This window comes from Arvicola amphibius, chromosome X (assembly GCF_903992535.2).
Source record: "Arvicola amphibius chromosome X, mArvAmp1.2, whole genome shotgun sequence".
NCBI classification, from domain to species: Eukaryota; Metazoa; Chordata; class Mammalia; order Rodentia; family Cricetidae; genus Arvicola; species Arvicola amphibius.
In genome coordinates, this window is record NC_052065.1 from 6,088,511 (window position 1) to 6,109,924 (window position 21,414).

The following is a 21,414-nucleotide window of genomic DNA, read 5'->3' on the forward strand; positions in this document are numbered from 1 at the left end:
TGCCATTACCACCAACCATTGTCCATGAATCACACACTGAAGTGAACTCAATCAGTAGCAAACATAGAAAAGTTGATGAAACTGTCCCTGTAATATTGTTTATTCTTCAGGGTGTCTCCAAACTTTGAACTTAGTCTTTCCTTTATAATTTACCTATCTTCTCGAGAACACAGAATCTCTCTGCAAATTTGTACCCTGAATGCAGCTGGCAATCCTCCAGATTTCTGAACCTGATTCTCCGTCATCTGGGGGATACAGAGTGGACTCCGCCTGCAAATGTGTTTGGAAAGATATTCCCTAAGGCTTGGCTCTTGAGAGGACGTTAATATGTGCCTGTGAGCGCCTAACTTGAGTAACCCTGGTGCTACTATGAGCTTGTTATGCAACAGTTGTGAAATGGTCTTGACGTCCCTGAGAGCAGGTTTACCTGCCAGTACAGTGAGGATAGCACTGCATTACCTCTAAAGAAGAAATCAGGAGCCGGGCAGTGGTGGCGCACGCCTTTAATCCCAGCACTCGGGAGGCAGAGGCAGGCAGATCTCTGTGAGTTCGAGGCCAGCCTGGTCTACAAGAGCTAGTTCCAGGACAGGCTCTAAAAAAAGCTGCAGAGAAACCCTGTCTCGAAAAAAAAAAAAAAAGAAAGAAAGAAATCAGGATTCTTGACTGCAAACGATAGCAGCAACGTTTTTGATTCAGCATGTACTGATTCACATTGCCTTTCATTTCTGAGCCACCTGTTCTTTACAATCCGAAGGCCTGTTGTTATCTTAGTTCTACCCTCCTGTATTATAAATTCACATTTGTTGGGCCAGTAGTTGTGCCTGGAAATTGAAGTAGAATTACACAAGAAGTGGGATGTGTAATGGGTGTGATCTAACTGGGTAAACATGCGACTCCAACTTTCAGACTCACCCTAGGCCAGTACTGCATCATGTTCCGTGAATGAGAGTCCCGTTCATTCTGCTGCTGACTGATGGGATCTTTAAGATGTCAACAGTGTGCTTTTCTTAGCACCTCACAAAAAAAGATACTCATGGCAAATTGTTTTTTTTTTTAAAGCAACAATTCTGCTCTAATATTTAAATTGCTTCTTTGCAGAAAAAACTAAAATCACTATAGTAAAAACCTCCAATGCATCAGGTATGACTTATTACCAATATCAAGACTTTTCTTTTTATAACTGAAGTAAAGCTAAAGAAATGGCTGGTATTTGTTATTTCTTTGTCTTTTTTCTTTTTTAAAAATAAAATCTGTTCTTAATGAATAGATATGTATTCACTGGGTCCCTAAAATTGTAGTAGATGTTTTGGTCTGTGTAGTAGTGATCAGACACCGGTACCTACCCTCAAGAATCTTTTTGTCTAAGGGTAAGACAGAGGAAACAAACAGTTAACTGACAAGAACATTCATGCAGATATAGTCAAGGATTCTACCAGGATGTTTGTTTGTTTGTTTGTTTGTTTGTTTAGGTCCTGAGGATTGAACACAGGCCCTGCCACATGCTAAGTGTACATTCTAGCACCAAAGCTACATCCCAGACTCACAGATATTTGTAAGATGATTAAGATACGTAGGCAATAGAGGGGCTAGTGATAATGAGATTATCCACAAGATATAATAAAAAAGAATGAGAAGATTGAACATTTTTTAAATGAAGAAATGATGTGCTTCTAAGTGTCCCGTGCAATTCCAGGCACACAAGACATATCTAACAAAGGCTCTTCATTGACTTCAGTAGGAAAATCTGGTTTACTGCGTGTTTGCTGTACATAGAATTTTATTGAAACACTGCCCTGCCTCTTTGTTTAAATTATTTTCAGTGGCTACTTTTTTGCTGGATAGAATTGAGTTGTTGCATCAGAAACCACCTAGCTCACAAAACCTAAAATACTTCTTACCTGACCATGCTCAGATAAAGTTAGTCTCAGTCAGGATTTAAAGAATTATCGGTGGTCACATACTGGGGGAGAGGTGGGAATTATAGATAGCAGTTCTAGAAATGGGAAAGAAAATTCTCACCGAGAAAGAGCAGCAGTGGAGGTGCAGGTAAAGCCTGGAGGAGAATGACAAGCTTAGCAAGCAAGAGAGGAACGGTCGAAAGGCCACCAAAAGCATTACTACCTGCCGTCTGTACAGTTATAACATGTTGTACAGTGTGACAGTCAGTTGTTCGCAGACTCTAAATTCAGCTGAAGCTTGCCACTCGAACACAAATAAATCATTCTGACAGAAACCATATCACGGGCACTAAGTCAAATTACACTTTTCATTTGCATCCAAACTAATTTCTCTCCCAAGAACAAAGTCAGAACACGTAATGGAAATAGACTTGCATTTGGGCATTGAATATATAATTCTGACCAAAGAAGACATAACAAGGAGACAGAATATTGTTTAACACATAATCTTTTAAATTATCTTTGTTCCTTCACTAGTTTACTGAGAACCTCAACAGCATTTGCCTTCCCCACCCTCCCATCTTCTATGGATTTCTTCCATGGCAACAGAAAGATTCAATTATTGAATGGAACCTTGAGCCCTTTTCAAATAAAACCAAAAGATGCACTTCTTTCACAAAGGAGAAAGTCTTTCTCGGGTTGATCTGCTTTTAATATGGCTCACTGAATCTCCCATTCATCTCTTCCTCCTTTGTGTGTTTGTGTGGCCCGATGGCCTGTCCACCACACAACCTTTTTATCTCCTGGTTAGGATCACCCTCTAGATTGTAAATGCCACCATGGCACACTTTTATTTCCTGACTGGTACCACCTACCAGAGTGTAAGCTCCTGGAGGGCAGGGTCTGTAATGAGTGCCCTCTCAAGACCCAGAAAATATAGTTAAGTGCTCAGCAAATATACTTTGAATTCTGTAACTTTTGTTCAGGAAGTCAAAGTCGGAACATTACTATTATTTCTAATGTGCATTTGTAGAGCACTCTGTATGAGCTAAGACCAACGTTAGAGTCTTCTAGGATTTTCCTACTTTGGATGGGAAGGAAGGCCCACGATTCAGGACTAGCCCACTTAGATTCTCTATGCATGATTTGTTTCTATGGTTCGCTACTTAAATTTGACAGGAGGAGAATTAATTACAAAGGTGACAAAGAAATTTCAGAGAACGGTTGATGGCCAGACAGTGGTATGCCAAGGAGTGGTAGAGAGTCATAGCCCCTAGCTGCTCATCTAAGTAAGAACACAGTCTGTTATTCTTGGTGTAATCTACCCAGCCAATTCTGTTCAGCTTTGTCATGCTTTTGGTCTACATTAGATGCCTTCATTTGCCAATTTTCTTGGCAATGCAGTATATGAGCACGGTTATTAGCATGCTTAACCAGCTGGGTTTCTTTCTTCTTTTTTCAGGAGTCAAATCTCAGAGAAATATCTGCAATTTGTCGTCTATTTGCAATGACTCAGGTTAGTTCTAGTGAGCATTCCACATTACCAGAGAGGTTTGGTCCCCAGGGAAAATCCTATTGTGTCTGCATGTACCTTTCTGGTCTGCCTTTTTATTTATTTTTTTAACAACCAGGTTACTAGAAGTCCCTAATAAAATCAAAAGCAACTTTTAGACCTGGCTGGAATTATCTTTCCATTTTTCTAGTCAGAGAAGATAGATCAACTTCTTTAATATGAAGCATGGGCTCTATAAACTAACATTTTCGCTTTAGCTTTAAATCCACACTAGTTCTAGTAATCTTAGAATTAATTCATGAATATAGTTAATAATAAAATTATTATTGATTGTCATAAGTCACTATTTATATGTAAATCCCTCAAGCCTTTTTATAGGACCTTAAGTTATATGACTCAAAAACAGGGTATTGTCCTTTCTAAAAGTAAAACAAACCAGAATTTTAGAATGTTGAGCCTTCAAGCCTCCAGATGTTTAATTAAATGCTGATCCCAGTAGTGTCTGAAATGCTTTGCCATCTCTAAGACTGTCCACTATGTTTTTAAAATTGAGGTGGAAATCCCTTGAGAACATGCTATTTTTGAAATAGAATTTTTTTTTTCCTTTTGCCATGGGCCAGAGGCATGAAACAGTCTCTTTTCTCCCATTGATTTGGCTCTCTGGGCTTTCTTCCTTATTAAAACCAATGAAAGCAAATGTGAAAAACAGAAACATATGATGTGGCAGGTCAGAACCGGACTGGAGATCATGGGTAGAGAGAAAAGGAAGATAATGATGTATTTTATGATATAAAGTCTTGCTATCAATTTTAGTAATCATTAGAGGAATTTTTACCTTGTTTGTTTTGTTCCTAGTTATAGTGTTATATTTTGTCTGAAAAGTATAGGTAATATTTCAAGTAAAAAATATGATTGGATAGATTAGAAAACAAGAAAATCACCTATTTAAATACTTTGTGGATGAGGAGATGTCTCGGAGGTTAAAAGAGCACATCGCTCTTACAGAAGACTGGAGCTTGGTGTCTAGCTTATATGGGCAGCTCACAATCACTTGTAACGCTAGGTCCAGGGGAATCCTACACCCTCTTCTCATCTCCAAGGGCACTACATTCATGTTCACAAACTCACATACATATATACATAATTAAAAATAAAATCTAAAAATTAGTATTTTACCACTACTTCCTATTGTGTGAGTGTGAGATTTGCTCATTTGAGCTTTCTGTTGATGTGTTTCAGGGACACTATAAGAGGGAACTGTTAGCTTATTTAGATTTCTTACAATAGGCAAAGGGTGTGGCTCAGTGCTAGTATATTTGCCTAATAATATGTGGCTCTTGGTTCGATCCCTACCACCACATATGCAAAAAAAATATTGGATACATTTAATTTTTACACATTTATATAACTTTCTCTTCTTTTTTCCTTTTTCTCTCTCCCCTCTCTTACCCTTCTCTTTACTGTATCCCTATAATGTCATCATTTGTAAGAATCCCGTATGTTTTGTGCTGGGACTAATGTCTAGCTCTATTTTGTGTCTAAATCATATTTGATAACTGAAAATCAAACATGTGGCTATAAATGGTCATCTTGCAGAACAGATGCCATAAATCTGGTTGGAGTAATGTTTTCCCCAATTAACTGACTGAATTGACCATTTGTTGTAGTGACTGTTGAAAACAACCTCATCAGGGAACCAACTCTTCTGGCACCAGAACCTCCACAATATCCTGCCAAAAACTAGAAACTTCTGCTTCTTACAGGTTTCCAGTCTTGGTCCATTAAAGGCCTATGAATAAGCTGGGAGCTATCTGGCCAGGAAAAATTAGGCTGAGGGTCAAAAGGTGGTAGCTTTTCAGTTGTCCACGCAACCAGAACTACTGTGTTCACAGTACACTTATGCTATGAACATACACACTCAACAAGAATGTGAGGGTGACAAACTATCACACACACACACACACACACACAGAGAGAGAGAGAGAGAGAGAGAGAGAGAGAGAGAATCTAAACAAGTTTCTAAAAACCTGATTTTAAAAATGCATAATTTTATACAGATTTAAAGTATCCTTATTTTTAGTAATTATAGGCTATATTATTTGAAGTTTGTGTATCAGTATAAAATTTCATTAAATGAACTCAGCAGATTATATTTTTAAATTTGTGTGTGCATGTGTGTGTGTGTAACAATAATAATGAAAGAATAAGAGACCCTGAATTTAAGGCCAGGTGGAGATTTGGGGGGAGTTGGGGAGAAAGAGGGAAATGGTGTAATTGAAATACTAGTGTATGAAATTCTCAAAAACACAGATTTAAAAACTGATGAAGAATCGACTTCTATGGGGCTGCTTAGCTGCTAAGGAACAAATTTTCTCTCACTCATCTATATCACTGTAATTCCAACTCTCAAAGATGTTCTTTGAAAGGTCACATTGAAACCATAGTCCCCAATTATCCTTAAAATAAAAAAGTTTCAGCAGGTAGAATGGAAAACATCTTGGGCAGGAGGTGACATTCTCTCTTACTGAATTCCTACATCAAATTTCCAGCTCCCATCTTCTGAAAATTCTGTTGACAAGCAATGAATAACCACCAATAGAGGAGTATGAAGATTATGATTAAACTTTTTATAAAATAATGCAATGACCTTGTAATGTGTTGTATTAATTCTCAAACTATAAGGACACAAGTCTTACATTTCTTTCTGAAAATTTATTTTTAGTGTTTTTTAGAGGTGAGATAGTGTTTCAATATGATGACGCCCACAATGTTACCCAGGTAGGCTTTCAAGATTTTCTTTAACTGCAATCTTCCAACCAAACCTGGACTTAGGGGGAGCTGGGAGGACCTTGGACTTAACATAGTGAAGGGAACCCTGACGGCTCTTTGGCCTGGAGAGGGAGGGAGTAGGGGTATGGGTGGAAGGGAGGGGAGAGAAGGGGGAGGAGGAGGGGAGGAGATGGAAATTTTTAATAAAAAAATGAGAAAAAAACAAAGTATATTTTCATGTGTTTAAAGATTTTCCAAAGATTCAGATTATTTGTGATTCTTGATATGTTTGATTTATGAACAACTTTAAGTAAAATATGTCTCCTTGACTTTCTTTCTAGCTTTGTGCTAAGGGCTTAAATTCATAATAATCATGTTATTTTTCTAATACTTATATTTTAGTTTTTATTGGGTTTGCTTGCTGAATAAGAATGGTAATTTTGCACAGTCCTATTACCAGTTAAAAGTACTGAATTACTTTAGAAATTCCTAGTAACAAATACATATGTATGTATATATATTTATTTTGAGTCTAATAAGAATTTTGCAGATCTGGTTGTGTTACCCACTTGGGAAAACCAAATACACTGATGCACACCTTGGCAACCTAAACTGAGCCAGAGGATCTAGGCCAAATGTGCTCGTTCATTCCTTGACTATTTCCTAAATGCCTGCTATACGCTAGGCCATGGTCTGGGTGCTAGGAATACAGGAATGGCACCGTCAAATTTCCCTTTCTACTCTGATGTACCTTGACTCTGAAACCTGTCATGAGGAGAGCTTTAATAGAACTGTTTGGGGAAAACCCTTGAACAGAAGAAATACAGAACTTATTGACTCTGACACTTTAAAAATAAAGCCAGACTGGCTCAGCCAATATGGATGCACTCTTGGGTACCCCCATTATCTATGCCACTTCAGTTTGATCATCAGTAGTTTATAGAGTTAGGATTCACTCTTTAGGGAGTAATTCTTTGTGTGGATAAAAACGAAACTTCTTGTCAGAGAATGTGTTTAAAGATGGTGCTTGTTGTTTTCTTAATGAGTTCTCACCTCCAACAGAAACAAGAAACGGCTAATGGCACTTTAACTGGAGTCCGGTCTCTAGGCGAACTGAAGTGAGTGATCTGATGTTGGCTTTAAAACTTCCTATACACCATGTGGAAAGATACGGTTGAGCTAGTTTTGCTTTTGGAGACCAAGAATAGGATATAGCAACGTAAAAGATACAGAGAAAATTGGTTCTTGCCTATTTTGCAAGCTAACCAGTTATCTGTTGCCAGCTAACAGTCCCCTGAGGTTGTTCCCTCTGCTGCTCTAAAATTAAACAACAGCTTCATCTGAATCGGTATTTGAATTTTAATACAATTCATTATCCAGCATTATTGTTAGACAAGTTCAAGTCCAGACTTCATGCAGGAGTATTCAACTTAAGGCCAGCAAGCCGCATGCAGCTGAGGAGAGCTATGAAAAGAGGCCCAGCACAAAATTACAAACATATTTAAGACATCATTAGACTTGTTTTGGTAACTCGATTGCATGGGTTTTTTTAATATGAACTTTGTAGATGAAAACATTATGCCACAATGTCAAGAGATGGGATGCACTTTAGTATGTACCATTGTTCATATTGTCATGAGACGACAGGGATTCAGAAGTCAGAGAAGGAACAATGGGCATTGCAGAAAGAAAGGAAAAGATTGTAGGAGCAGGAATGGAGGCGAAGAATGAGAGAAATCCCCACAGGGGACTTGGAGGAGGGGGGAGACAGGGCCGGAGTCCTGGAGAGAGAAGGCTGTGTCCATTGATGACAGATGAGGTATTAATCAGAGGCCCGGGATGAGTGGCTTACCTTTTTCAGAAATCTTTGCCCCGGGCCAGCTCTTCCTTTGGCTGTCTGCCAAAAGAAGCTGCCTTGGGGTTTGCAGTAGCCTAATGAATTACATGATTGCTCAACCATAATTTATATCTTGCTCTTAGCTAGGGCTGATCCATCTCCCATCTGGTTAGTTTTCCTTGTCTTATAAATAATTGATAGCCCCTACATAGCAATCTCTCATTATATCCCATGTCTCTTCAGAGTGAACACTGTAAGCAGTACATACCACATGCTCAATCTAATTGCTTAAAAAGCTACATGTTTCAAATTTCACATCACTAATGGTCTCCTTCATGTTAATTTCTCTCATTCTATTAACAGGCGATCAGAGCTCAACAAAACTCTACAGACTTTAAGTGAGGTAACCATAGTATACCCTTTACCATGTTTGTCATTATTACTTTTCAAGGGAGTGTATGGAATTCTGTGTTCTTGGAGATTCACATTCAGGTTCTCCCAAATCTATCTGACGGTGAATGAACCCATTGCATTGTTCCGAGTCTCAGAACTAGGAGCTATGGGTGGCCACTGTGAGGAGGTAGGATTGCTATTAGGTAAGACTGAAAGTTTCTTCAAATAAAACCTGCAGGAGATTGAGCTAACTTGTCTACAAGTGAGCTCTCTTGACACTGGGGCGGCCAAACAGAGCGTGTATGGCCTGAATACACTATGCTGGGAACTCAACAGGAGTGTACAATATCTCCAGGAGTTGTGGTTCGGAAATTCTGTGATTAGCCCTGGATCGTCTTCTCTGACATTTCTAGCTGATGAAGTAATGTATATATTTTTATTTATTTATTTCAGACTTACTTTATAGTGTGTGCTACAGCAGAGACCCAAAAGTAAGTTATTTTCAATTTTTTATAAGAACCTTTTCTCCATTTATGGAATAAAAGCACCAAGGAAGCTTAGTTAAGTTTTCAACTCAGAGACTTTTCTCTAACATAAACACCAGTGATATTTTATATTCGTGTTTTTATAAATACAAATTACTCTGTCAACCTCCTTCTTCTTATTTCCCTGGGCCATCAGTGTCCTTAACTCTGAAGTGGCTCATATTAGGTCCAAGCAAGGTAAATGCCAGACAGAAAAGAAGACTTACAATAAGGAGCTTTGGAAAGGAGATAAGGGGACAGGACCACATTGAGCATAAAACTAGAGATGGTAAGCAGTATATGCAGGAGTGAAGCAATTATTGGGAGCTGTACAGGTAACTATTTTAAGTTGTGTCCTTTGGAGTCCCTAGCTGCATGGTCAGTGACTTGTAAAGTGGTAAACTCACAACAAGACCCCTGAGCATTCAAAGCCCTATAAAATGGCAATTTTCATTCATCAACTATTCATGGCCACAAATTATGGCAAGTCTTTCATAAAATTATATGCTGGATTCTTACTGTGGGTATCTACTTCATTTTTTCTCCCCAATACTTTCAGCATTAATTTCTTTCTACCTACACCATTAGAAATGGAGAGAATAGCTTAAATAATTAGTCATCTGATATTTAGACTGAATTCCAAGGAGATTTGGGATATAAGAGACCTTAACATTTTTCTTAGGCTGGTTTTTAGAAAGTTTTCTATGCAAATGGTCAGGTTTTTTAGGGGGGATAGCAAAAATTAAAAACGTCAAGGTGCTTATCTTTGCGGCCAAGTTGCATGGCTGCAAAACAAACCTGAAGCTAGGTGTGGACTGAAGGTCTCTGGTCTGAAGAATCCGTGAATGTGAGCCTGATGTCTCTAATAATAGAGTTTTGAGGGTAAAGTACAGACTGGGTGTATTAGTCAGGGTTCTCTAGAGAAACAAAACTTATAGAACACACACACACGACTAGCAGACTGTGGTCCAGCTATTCTAACAAGGGTTATCTCCCACAAGAAGGTCTAAGCATCCAGTAGTTGCTCAGTTCTCAAGCCTGGATGTCTCAGCTGGTCATCAGTAAACTCTGGAATCCCAAAGAAGCAGGCTCTAATGCCAATGAAGGAATGAACTTGCTATTAAGGTTGGACCTTCCCACCTCAAAGATCTGGATTAGAAGTGGGTCTTCACACTTCAAAGATCTAATTCAGAAAAGATCTTTCACAGCCATTTGGCTTTTAGTTACTTCTAGATGCAGTCAAGTTGACAACCAATAATAGCCTCCACACTCTACAAGATGGGTGTTTGTAAGGCTACTGGGGTAATATTGCAAAGTAAACACTTTTAAGTGTCCCTTCCCTCACTCTTGAGTTTGCAAAAATCAATTAAAGTATAGACACATTTCATATATATATATATATATATATATATATATATACACATATATATGTATGTATGTATATATACTAACTATCCCTACATACTAACTTTGGCTGTGTACATTTCTCTTTACAGCACATTAAACTGTACATTCACAATAAAACTGAATGATACAACAGATGTGTGTGCCATGATGGTTACTTTCACAACTGTACAGATTTGGCCAATGGGTAAGATGTCTCTGTCTGCGGCTGTGCTCTTTTTCATGTGAATTTTTATGTCTAAAGAGATTCTTTTTCCCTGTTTTCCTATAAACTATCAATATATTGTCTGAAAACATGATTTTAAAGCCTCTATTGAGATGGAGGGCTTTGAGTAGAGTATTCAGTGGATTGTAGCTAGGCTTTGTCTGATTCATCTTTAATCAATAAGTAAGCTATGTGTATTTATGTGTGCACTGATGTTTTGGTGTTCTTTGTAGAATTTCTAAGGTAGGCTAGTTAGCATATGCATAATCTCATATGCTTAAGTTTTTTCTGTTGTGATGAGTAAACATGAAAGTTTGTTCTCAGCAGTTTTCAAGTATACAATATAGTAACTGTAGTCACCATGTCACATAATACGTCTCTTGAAGTCTAACTGAATTTTGTATCCTATAATCAAAAATTCTCCAATTTTTTCATTTGAAATGGTCTGGTAACTCCCAATTTCATTCTCTGTTTCCATGAGTTGGACCTTTGTAGACTCCACAAGTAAAGTAAGATCACGTGATATTTGATTTTCTATGCCTGGTCTGTTTCACTTAAGCTAATTTTCTCCAGGATGTGTTTACTTCTAAATCCCTCTTGGGGGTTTCTGAAGATAGATATTGCAAATACACAACCAAACAGAAAAAGTCAATAAATATTTTAGCATGTATTTTGTATATAATTGTTAACATAAACACAGTAAATAAATTTTATTACTGATTCTAGATAATTACTCTTTTAAAAAACATAGCCTATCAGTATAACAATCATATATTATATGAGTCTGGGCTTCTATTTTGCTTTATTCTTTTAGTTTTTTGAGACAGGGTTTTTCTGTGTAGCCATGGCTGGCCTGGAACTAGTTCTGTAGACCAGGCTGGCCTCAAACTCATAGAGATTCGCCTGCCTCCTGAGTGCTGGGGTTAAAGGCATGTGCCACCACCACCCAGATTTTGTTTTCTTCTTAACCATGCATTTCCTTTTCCTTTTATTTTTTTGTCCCCTTTAGAACAGTGCTGCTGTTCTCTCAAGACTCCCTGCCCTTCCTCACCAGAAGAATTAGAAAAACTGCAGTGGTATGTAACATACTTTGCTGAGCTTCCCATAAATAAATAAATAAATAAATAAATAAATAAATAAATAAATAGCAGAAACTAATTAATATGTGGTAATAAAATGGTATATACATATAACATTTAATCACCATACTAGCTGTCTTAGGGTTTTATTACTATAAAGAGACACCATGACCATGGCAACTCTTATAAAAAAAATTTAATTGGGATTGGTTTACAGTTTCAGAGGTTTAGTCTATTATTATCTTGGTGGGCAGGAAGCATGGTGCATGCAAGCAGACATGGTACTGGAGAAAGAACTGAGCGTTCTACATCTTAATCTGCAGACAGCAGGAAGAGGTGACCACACAGGGCAAGACCTGAGCATAAGAGACCTCAAAGCCTGCCCCCTAGTGACACACTTCCTCCAACAAAGCCCCACCTACCTCAGCAAAGCCACATTTTCTAATAGTGCCACTCCTTCTAAGCCTATGGGGGGCATTTTCTTTCACACCACCACAGTAGCTAAGGATGATCAAGATTTTCAGACTGAAGAGAAGCTTTTAATTTTAGAGAAGATGGTTTTCTGTTCTGTGGAGATTCCATTTGGACCACTGTCTAAAGACAGTGTTTCTCAATCTTGTAAAGACACTTGGAAGATGCTGGATGAAGGACATGTAGAACTCTTGTTTGGCCATCTTTCTATAAGCCAAAACTTAGCTCAAATTTTAGTTTTTCAAAATGCTGATTCCCAATCCCCACCCTCAGATATATATTCTGGCATAGAATGAGCTGAGATATACCCTGGGTATTTAAGGCTTTAGAGCCCTTCTCTCAAAAGGCTGCAGTAGGAGGCTCCCCTTGAGATTGAGGCCACCCTGAGTCACATAGTATATCTAAATTTCAGCCTGGACTACATAGAGTAAGACCCTCTCTCAAAAATGCAAACTAAAGGGGGTTAAGACACTTTAGGAGATTGTAATGTACAATCAAAACTGAGAATCTCTTCTATAAACTCAATTCTTTATGGAGGGGAACTGGAAAGAAGATTGCAAAAGTCACATATGAAGTGGTCATGAGTATAGCAAAAGAGACATAGAAAAAAATGAATGAAGCAAAGAAAATATTCACATGACTACCCATGACTGACCTGCCAGAATGTTTTATTATCTCCATTCCCTCCTTCTCCTTTTCCTCTTCTCTGCCTTTTCTTTCTTTTACTTTACAGAATTTTCTATAGTCAGAAAACAATAGTTAGGGTATTTTTAACTGTATAGGTTTTTTGCATGTATATTATGATGTCTGGTTTTATGCTTTTATGGGATGTCTACGTGTGCAAACGTGTGTGTCTGCATCTATACATGTCTTTCATGCTTTTTCTTTGATTCTTTCTCTTCTGATTCTTTGTTTGTTTTGTCCTATTTCAGTTTGTTCCTTTTTGTTTTATTATTGTTCCTTCAATGCCCGGAGAAAGTATATGGATCTGGAAGGAGTTGAAGGAGGAGAAATTGTAATCAGAATATACTGTATGAAAAACATTTATTTTTAATAAAAGAGAAAAACATACATAACTTAAAATTTGAAGCTTCTCATATGGGACAAGAAGGCTAAGCGTACCCTGTCAGCCCAAAATGGGTCATATAGCTGGGCTATGTTAAAACACTGGGCTCGTGAGACAGTTAACATTCTCTAAGGATCCGTAGGATTTTTGCAATAAAGACTGAAGATAAACATGCCCTGTTAAGCGTAACATCCTCCATTAAGCGAGATGGTGAGGACTGTTTAGAGGATAGGATGCCATAATTGGAGCAAAAGCCATCACTCTTAAAGCAGCATCCATCCCCTCTAAAAGGCTGCCCATTCAGTGAATTATTGGGAGGAAGCAGGCCATAAAAAAACAGGGCATAAGCAGGCTCATGCCTGGTCACTGCTCTCGTTCTCTACCACACATCCATGTCCGTTCTAGAGCAGGTACTTTTCTACCTTCAAAGTCTTAGGTCACATGGGGAAATGAACTAGTCTCTGTAAATTAGAAAGTGAATTTGATCAGTCTCAACCATCCCCATATGCATCGGTTCCTGTACACCATTTGAAATATGAATTGTGACCCGGTGAGCCCGATGTTCTGCATTTTCAACAGACTCCAGGAGGAAGCCAGTGCTGCTGGTCCCTGAACCCAACTTTGACACAGATGTTTTGTTTTGTTTTGTTTTGCTTTTAAGACAAGGTTTCATCATGTAACTCTGGCTGGTCTGGATCTCATTATGTAGACCAGGCTAGCCTAAAATTCAGAGATCCGCCCGCCTCTGTCTCCCCAGTGCTGGGACTAAAGATGTGTGCCAGTACTTTTCTTCTTACCCCCACTTTGAAGACTAAGGATACAGACAGTAGAGTGATACAATGATTTTTCTTTTACCCATGGCCTTATGCATAAGTCTTTGGGGGAGATAAAAAGAAGACAGTTCCTGCCTCCTACCTTCAGAAACTGGGATGGTATAGCACAAGCTTCTGAGTTTTTACAAACCCCGAGTGAGATGATGCTAATGTGAAGCCAAACGTGAGAGCTATTGAGCTGGAACTGTATGATCACTGCATCCTTCGGATTGCTAGAAACACCTGGGACACTTTGAAAACATGCTAACGTCCCGGAATACCCTTCTAGGGTGCCAGGACTGCTCTAGGTTTGGGTGTGGGTGGTGATGACTCGGGTCTAGAGCTCTTTAGCAGTCATCAGGTGCTAAGTGCAAAACAGATGCACGTGACTGCACATAGGCCGCCCCTCTGCCAGGAAGAACGTTCAAAGAGGCACTCAGGCCTGTGCTCAGTCCCGGAAATTTCAGACCAGCTGTATGGGACGGGCCTCTAGGCCCTAGCATTGAAGAGTTATGTTGTCCTACTACTCTGTTGTTGGCTTGGCTGCTTCACTCAGGGGCTGAAGGGTCGGAACTAGTATGTCCAACGGGAATCTAAAGCAGCCTCTTTATAGCAGAACCCTATGATGGCAGGCTGTAGCGGGAGTCTAACTTCTGCAGGCTCCATATATCCTAAAGACAGCCTCATGTACACTTTGCAAGGCACCTTTCCACAACATGGCCAGATGGATTGCTGCAGTATATGACAAAGAGAAGGGCATCTCATGGGCATTTAGTAAATAATCCAGAGGGCTCTCTTTGTCTCTGTGTCTACGTCTCTCTCTCTGTCTCTGTCTCACTCTCTTGCTCCCTCTGAAGACAGGACCTCATGTCTTAAACCTACTAATTTTACAGTCACTACATAGCCGATGATCTTGAACTCCAGAGCCTCCTGTCTCTCTATCCCAAATGCCAGGGTCACCAGCTTATATGGTGCTTGGGATCAGACCCAGTGCTTCATGCCTGCTAAGCAGGCACACAACTAACAAAGCTGCAGCCCAATCCACCAACACTTCCTTAAGGTTATGCTTATTGAAAGCCCCTGCCTTAGTTAGGGTTACTGCTGCTGTGCTGAAACACCATGACTAAAAATGAGTTGGGAAGGAAATGGTTTATTCGGCCTACACTTGCATATCATAGTCCATAATTGGAGTAAGTCAGGACAGAAACCTAAACAGGGCAGGAATCAGGAGGCCAGAACTGATGCCGGGGCCATGGAAGAGTGCAACTTACTTGGCTTGCTCCCCATAACTTGCTCAGCCTGCCTTCTTATAGAACCGAGAACCAGCAGCCCAGGAGTGGCCCCACCCACAATGGGTTGGGCCGTCCCCAGTCAGTCACTAATCAAGAAAATGCTCTACATCTGGTTTTATAGAGGCATCTTCTCAATTGAGGTTTCCTTCTTTAAGACAGATAACTAGTTTCTGTGTCAGATTGACATAAGACTAGCCAGCACAGCTCCTCAATATGATCATCCTCCCTCGTCTTGTCTAAGAGAAGCTCTAAGAACATATTTTCATCGGTTTTCTGTCTCCATCTAAAACTGATCTATCAGAGACATCCCTGGGTGTTTATTGTCCACCCCAGTTACTCCTCCATAGTGTGTTCTAAGACAGATGGATCACGTGCAGATAGTAGGTGAGTTTTTAACCTTTGATGACCAGGAAGTTCACCTGAGATCCCTTATACTCTATCCCAAGATCAACTGAATGAGGTGTGAGGGTAAGCCATGGAACTCTGTGTCCTCTGTCTCTTCCTCTATCTACCTATCTTAGATTCCTTATTTCTGGAGCGAAATACCTGACAGAGGCAACTGAAGGGGAGAAGTGATTCATTTTGCTTTTCAGTTTGTTATGACGGCACAAGTGTGAAGGGGCTGGTCACACTGCACCCACAGTCTCAAAGCTGACAGAGATGAATGCTGGTATTCAGCTTGCTTTCTTCTTTGTTTCTTTTTACTCCAGAACCCCAGCCCAGGTATGGTGATATCCACATTCAGAGGGGGTCTTCTCTCCTAGGTTAAGTCTGTCTGGAAACACCCTCATAGATATAGGGTGTCTTCTAGCTGACTCTAAATCTATTCAAGATGCAATGTAGTCTGTCTGCCTATCCGTGTGGATATGTTTTTCCAAGTTTTCTAATAGAACTCATGTATAGCCAAGGTTGAGTACTACTGAACTAAAGCAATATTGAAGGGTAGTTGACTGACAAGCCAGAAACTCTCTTTGGCCCCAGCTTGGTTTATATTTTTATCCAACCAATATTTCTTGATCACTTACATGTGCTAGTGACCACTATACCTGGCTACAATGATATGAAATTGTGATATGAAATTAGACAGATTTCTAGTGTAATGAAACCAGGTGGGTTATGGGACCTTTCATATGTCTTTCATCCAGGAACAGAGAGAATGTCACAAGATCCCCTCAACCGAGTGAAAGTTAGTATGGCATGGAGCTGTAGACCAGCCATCTATCTATCAGGGAGTCACCATTGCGATTTGTAGAGTAATGCTAATTTCTCTCCCTGGGAAGTATGAAGGAAGCAGGGGCAGAAGCCAGTGCCAGAGGCACGGAGAATGTGAAGTGTCCCAGTCTCTTAGCGTGAAACCCTATTAACTTGGTGGTACCAGAAAGCAGCTGGTGACTCAGCCCTCGGTACCTTATTGGTGTCTCATATGTGTCTCTCTGATTTTGTCCTTTAGTGAACTGAAGGATCCTGTTGTCTGTCTTGCTTATCAGCCACATGGCCCACCATTATCTTCTTCCAGCAAGCCCTTGCCAGTTGTACCTCAGGCCACCATTTTGACCCACGTCGCTAGTGACTTCTCTTTGGATGAACCCCTTGATCATGCCTCTGTGACCCCAAGCACACCCTCTCTGGCACAAGAGAGTCACCTTTCATCTCCCGAGCCTGAAGCCTCCCTGGTTTCCAGTCCTGCCATTGACTTGCCTGTTCAACCTGTAGCTGCTTCTTCCTCTCTGCCCCAAACTGATCTTCCCCATAGCCTGCCACCTACGCAGTCCTCCCTCTCTTCTCTTACCACATCAGCACCATCTGTCCCTGAAAAAGTGGTCACCATCAGCATGCCTCCTGGTGAGACAGGTAAATATGAGAAGCCAAGCTGATCGTGGCTGTTGGGATTTGGGCTTCCTACAATGCAGCTGCCACCTTGCAAATCAAGACCCATGATAAGACCCCCTTAAGTCGTTCTTCTGGAACATTTGGAAGACCCAGGCTTTAGAGTTCACATGCACCAAAAGCTAAAATGAACAGTTTGGCACGTTCTGATCTATTCCATGTGATAATGTGTGGATAACTGACGCCGGTTTCGCTTGCCTAGGAGCAGTAGTATATATGGAAAGCCATGGAAACTGCAAACGGTTCCCAGGAGCCATATGGGCTTAGTAGCATGGAAATAAAGGGAAGAGGGAAAGGAACACAGAGTATTCCAGAGTGTCTGGAACTTTAGTTCAGTGAATAAGAAGCAGGCCTTCCTTTGAAATCAGGCTTGTTGTAGCACACACCTTTAAGCCCAGCATTTGGGTCTCTGTGAGCTTGAGGCTTGCCTGGTTTACAAAGAAATCTTGTCTCAAAAGAAACAAAAGAAAGAAAAAAGAAAGAAAGAAAGAAAGAAAGAAAGACAGACAGAAAGAAAGACAGAAAGAACGAAAGAACGAAAGAGAGGAAGGGAAGGAGGAAGAAGAAGAAATTAGAAGATGGGAAACAAAGCCAAGTTTAGTATATTACTATGGAGCTCAGGTTATGGTTTCTGCTCCTCTACCATCATGCCAGCATCCCCAAGGGGATCTGGAGCTTCTTCTAGGTGACTTACTATTTCTCCCAATAAGCACTGTTCTCAAATTATTTTAAAATAAATGTAGAAATTTTAGGCAAAATTATGGAATCATAATTGAAGAGAAGGTTTAATGGCTGAATAATACATTATAATTGAAATTTATTGCCCTAGGCCGACAGTGGGTTTTTTTTTCCATAGCTATTCCTATTGACTCTTAGAAGCAATCAAACAGACTACCCCACCAAGAGCACCCTGCCCCTATGCTGCTACTTTTAGGACAGCAGAAGTGTAGCACCATATGCATAGCGAATGTTCATCAGAGTGTAACCTAGTAGTTAAAAAGTCACTAAAGCTTAATGACTCCATAAGAGAAGAGTGCTTATATAAGACATGCTACCTCAACACGATGACTGTCGTGCAACGACGTGGACCATTAGAATAGCTGTACAAAAATGTGGGGATACTTTAAAATCCTGATGTGAAGAGATGAAGGCCCAACAACAGCTAATGTAAAATACTCTGTGTTCATAATAGTTTAGATGCACATGGATAGAGACCAGAAAGGAATATGCAAAATAAGAAATCAGATATTACGATAAATTTAAGAATCATTTTTGTATTTTTAAAGTTTTGAGTGTGCTGTAATTCTAGCATTTAGAAGGTCAAGACAGGATGATCAGGGATCAGGAGTTCAAGGGCAGTTTGGCTACTTGAGATCTTGTCTCAAAAAATTTGATACCTAGTACCATGAAAACAGAGAGAGAGAGAGAGAGAGAGAGAGAGAGAGAGAGAGAGAGAGAGAAGAGGAGAGGGAGACTGACAGACATACAGATAGACAGAGACACAGATTTTTGTTGTTAAAGACAGGTTTATGTGGTTAATGTTTAATTTTTTAATTGAACACTATAAAAATAACATATAGCTGATAATCTGACTGTTGACTTCATAATTTCTTGTTCATAAAAATCTTCTAGTAACATGCATAAAATTCTGTCCAAATAATATAAATTAAATACTAGTGAATTATTAGTATTTATATCACTGTATGTGATGTGGTTTTATATTTTTAGTCAGACTTACTGAAATATAATTTACATGCAATAAAATTTTTTCAGTTCTATGAATAAATGAAATTTTCATAGTTTTATGGCATTAGATAAACATCTGTGGTCATGTAACCAACATCACAATCAAGATATATAACTTTTTCACAGCCTCTGCAGTACCTTTGTGTCTCTTTGAATTCAGAACTTACCTCTACCCCTGGCCACTGCCACATGGTGTTTCCCTGTAGTTTTAACTTTGCTCAAATGTCATATGAAGAGAATCATATACAATGTGTCCTTTCGAGTTTGGATTTTTTTCATTTTGCATAATGTGTTGAACAAGTGGGGAGCCATCCAGGTCATTGAATGTATTAGTAGCTAATTTATTTTTACCACTAAATAATGTTCCATTTTGGAGACACCCTAATTTATCCATCCATTTTTCAGTTCTTGGACATTTGGGTTATTTCTAGTTTAGAACTATTATTTTAAAAAAGGCCACCATGAAAAATCACAACTAAGTCTTCTAAACACATATATCTGCTTTTTTTTGGACAAATACCTAAGAGTAAGCTGACCACATTATAGGGTCTATATATCTTTATCTTTAGAAGTGATTTTCACATCATGAATTCATAACATGACTTTGTTTGTTCATACAGAAGTTGTCAATACCAGCAGTGTTCCTGATCTAGAGGCTCAGGTCTCACAGATGGAGAAAGTGCTGTCCTTGGGAGGCTTAGAGCCTAACCTTGCAGGCGAAATGGTAAACCGAGTCAGCAAACTCCTCCACTCTCCACCTGCTTTGCTAGCCCCTCTGGCTCAAAGGTATGACTTAGCCAACAGAATAAAGGGTGTGTTCTGCCTGGTTCAGAGAATGAGCCAGAGTAGCACAGCTTTCTGTTTTGAATTAATGAGTTTATTAAGCATATAACAAGCAAAAGCAAGAATAAATATTGGGTGACAGAAAGAAGCAAAAGATAGCAAACCATCAGTAAATTGGGGGCTCAAAACATTCAGCAGAAAAAAATGATGAAAGTAGCCCAATTAAGAAAGGAAGCAAAGGATGACATTTTCAAATTGGGGACTTACGAACATCTAGCAGAAACCAACTGAGATAGTCCACTAGATTTCCCAGTTGAGAGAGTCAGGGGAATGGGTCTTCTTTGCCACCTCCATGGATGAGCTTTCAGCCTCCAGTTCCTGCTGTAGGGATTTTTATATTATGAGATAAGCAGTCGTATCTTACCTTATAAATAGTTCACGTTCTAGCTCTTATCAAGGACACATTGTTTTTAATATACTTTGCTGCTTGGTTTTTCCTTTCTCCCTGTTACAGAATTAGAGAAGCAGCCAATTCCAGAAAAAAAAAAAGGGTGCTTTAAATAACAGTTTGGAGAACTGTAGAAATAAACATGCTGGAGTCTAGTACAGGAGGGCCCTCCTTACTCCAAGAGTTCTCTTTTAACAACATTTAACAACACATAGCAATTTACCTACATAATGTATATTACAGGGTGCTAAGAGGATCCCCGCTAAGGCTAAAGATACTGCTTATGTAACTAGTGATAGCCAAGTATTTGCTCTCAAGGACTGGGCGCATAATGATTTCCAGTTGCTACCTTATATTAGAATGGGGGAGAAACAGAAAAGAGGACTAAATTAAAACTGCCAACTGTCTTTACAGGTTGCTAAAAGTGGTAGATGACATTGGCTTACAGCTGAATTTTCCAAATACTACCATCAGTCTAACTTCCCCTTCTTTGGCTCTTGCTGTGGTCAGAGTGAATGCCAGTAATTTCAACTCAATGACCTTTGCAGCGCAAGATCCTGCAAATCTTCAGGTACAATCTTATTTCTTATAGAAACGACGTTTTCTTGTGCATGATTGGAGTCCCTGTTGTGGACTCCATCAGGAACGATGGAGGCAATTACTGTTGATTACCAGGGGTGATATTCAGCTTTCAAAAGATTGAATATCTGAGTTTTTTAATTCTAGTACTCAGGAGGTGATGGCAGGTGGAGCTCTTTGAGTTCAAGGCCAACCTGGTATACAGAGCAGCCAGCGAAACACCAAGAGAATAAAAACTGACTGACATTGTTTTCAGATACTTGGATGTGAGTCAGTGGTATAGGACATGTTTTGCATACATGAGGCCCTGGATTCAATCTCCAGCATTCAAACAAATATCTAATTTGCATAGAAGCTCCTGTGCCTATGTTAACCCTTTAATAGCTGGATAGTGGAAAGTGGGTGGGTGGTGTTTGGTATGTTGGTATGTGGAAGGATGGCAAGGAATGGTATTGTCATGAAACTTCATGGAGGAAAACTAGGAAGTTGGGGGGACCTAGGCATGAAGATGAATTTCAACATATTTAGGAAGTTTTATAACTGCACTGCTGTATGTAGTGGTGCTGAAAAGCAATCCTGCTTCTAGTGCTTTCTGTCCACCCTTTATAGGGACTGGGATCAAGGGACACTAAAGTCAGACCACAGACCAAGCTCCTTCAGGCCCCTCCCTTCACACTGAGTTGTGTTTTTGATCACCTTATTGTATCA

General features: G+C 39.5%; 1 protein-coding gene across 1 annotated transcript in view; it reads left to right on the forward strand.

Annotated features, from left to right (window-relative positions):
• Adgrg2 (adhesion G protein-coupled receptor G2) overlaps positions 1 to 21,414 on the forward strand; it is a 122,060-nt gene that overhangs the window by 83,658 nt on the left and 16,988 nt on the right. The window contains exons 6-16 of the mRNA XM_038316468.1: positions 1,099 to 1,140; positions 3,361 to 3,414; positions 6,134 to 6,189; positions 7,243 to 7,298; positions 8,381 to 8,420; positions 8,864 to 8,901; positions 10,431 to 10,525; positions 11,553 to 11,619; positions 16,714 to 17,114; positions 19,520 to 19,682; positions 20,542 to 20,698. Of these exons, the coding sequence (XP_038172396.1) occupies positions 1,099 to 1,140; positions 3,361 to 3,414; positions 6,134 to 6,189; positions 7,243 to 7,298; positions 8,381 to 8,420; positions 8,864 to 8,901; positions 10,431 to 10,525; positions 11,553 to 11,619; positions 16,714 to 17,114; positions 19,520 to 19,682; positions 20,542 to 20,698 (1,169 nt within the window). The remainder of the gene's footprint in view (positions 1 to 1,098; positions 1,141 to 3,360; positions 3,415 to 6,133; positions 6,190 to 7,242; positions 7,299 to 8,380; positions 8,421 to 8,863; positions 8,902 to 10,430; positions 10,526 to 11,552; positions 11,620 to 16,713; positions 17,115 to 19,519; positions 19,683 to 20,541; positions 20,699 to 21,414) is intronic.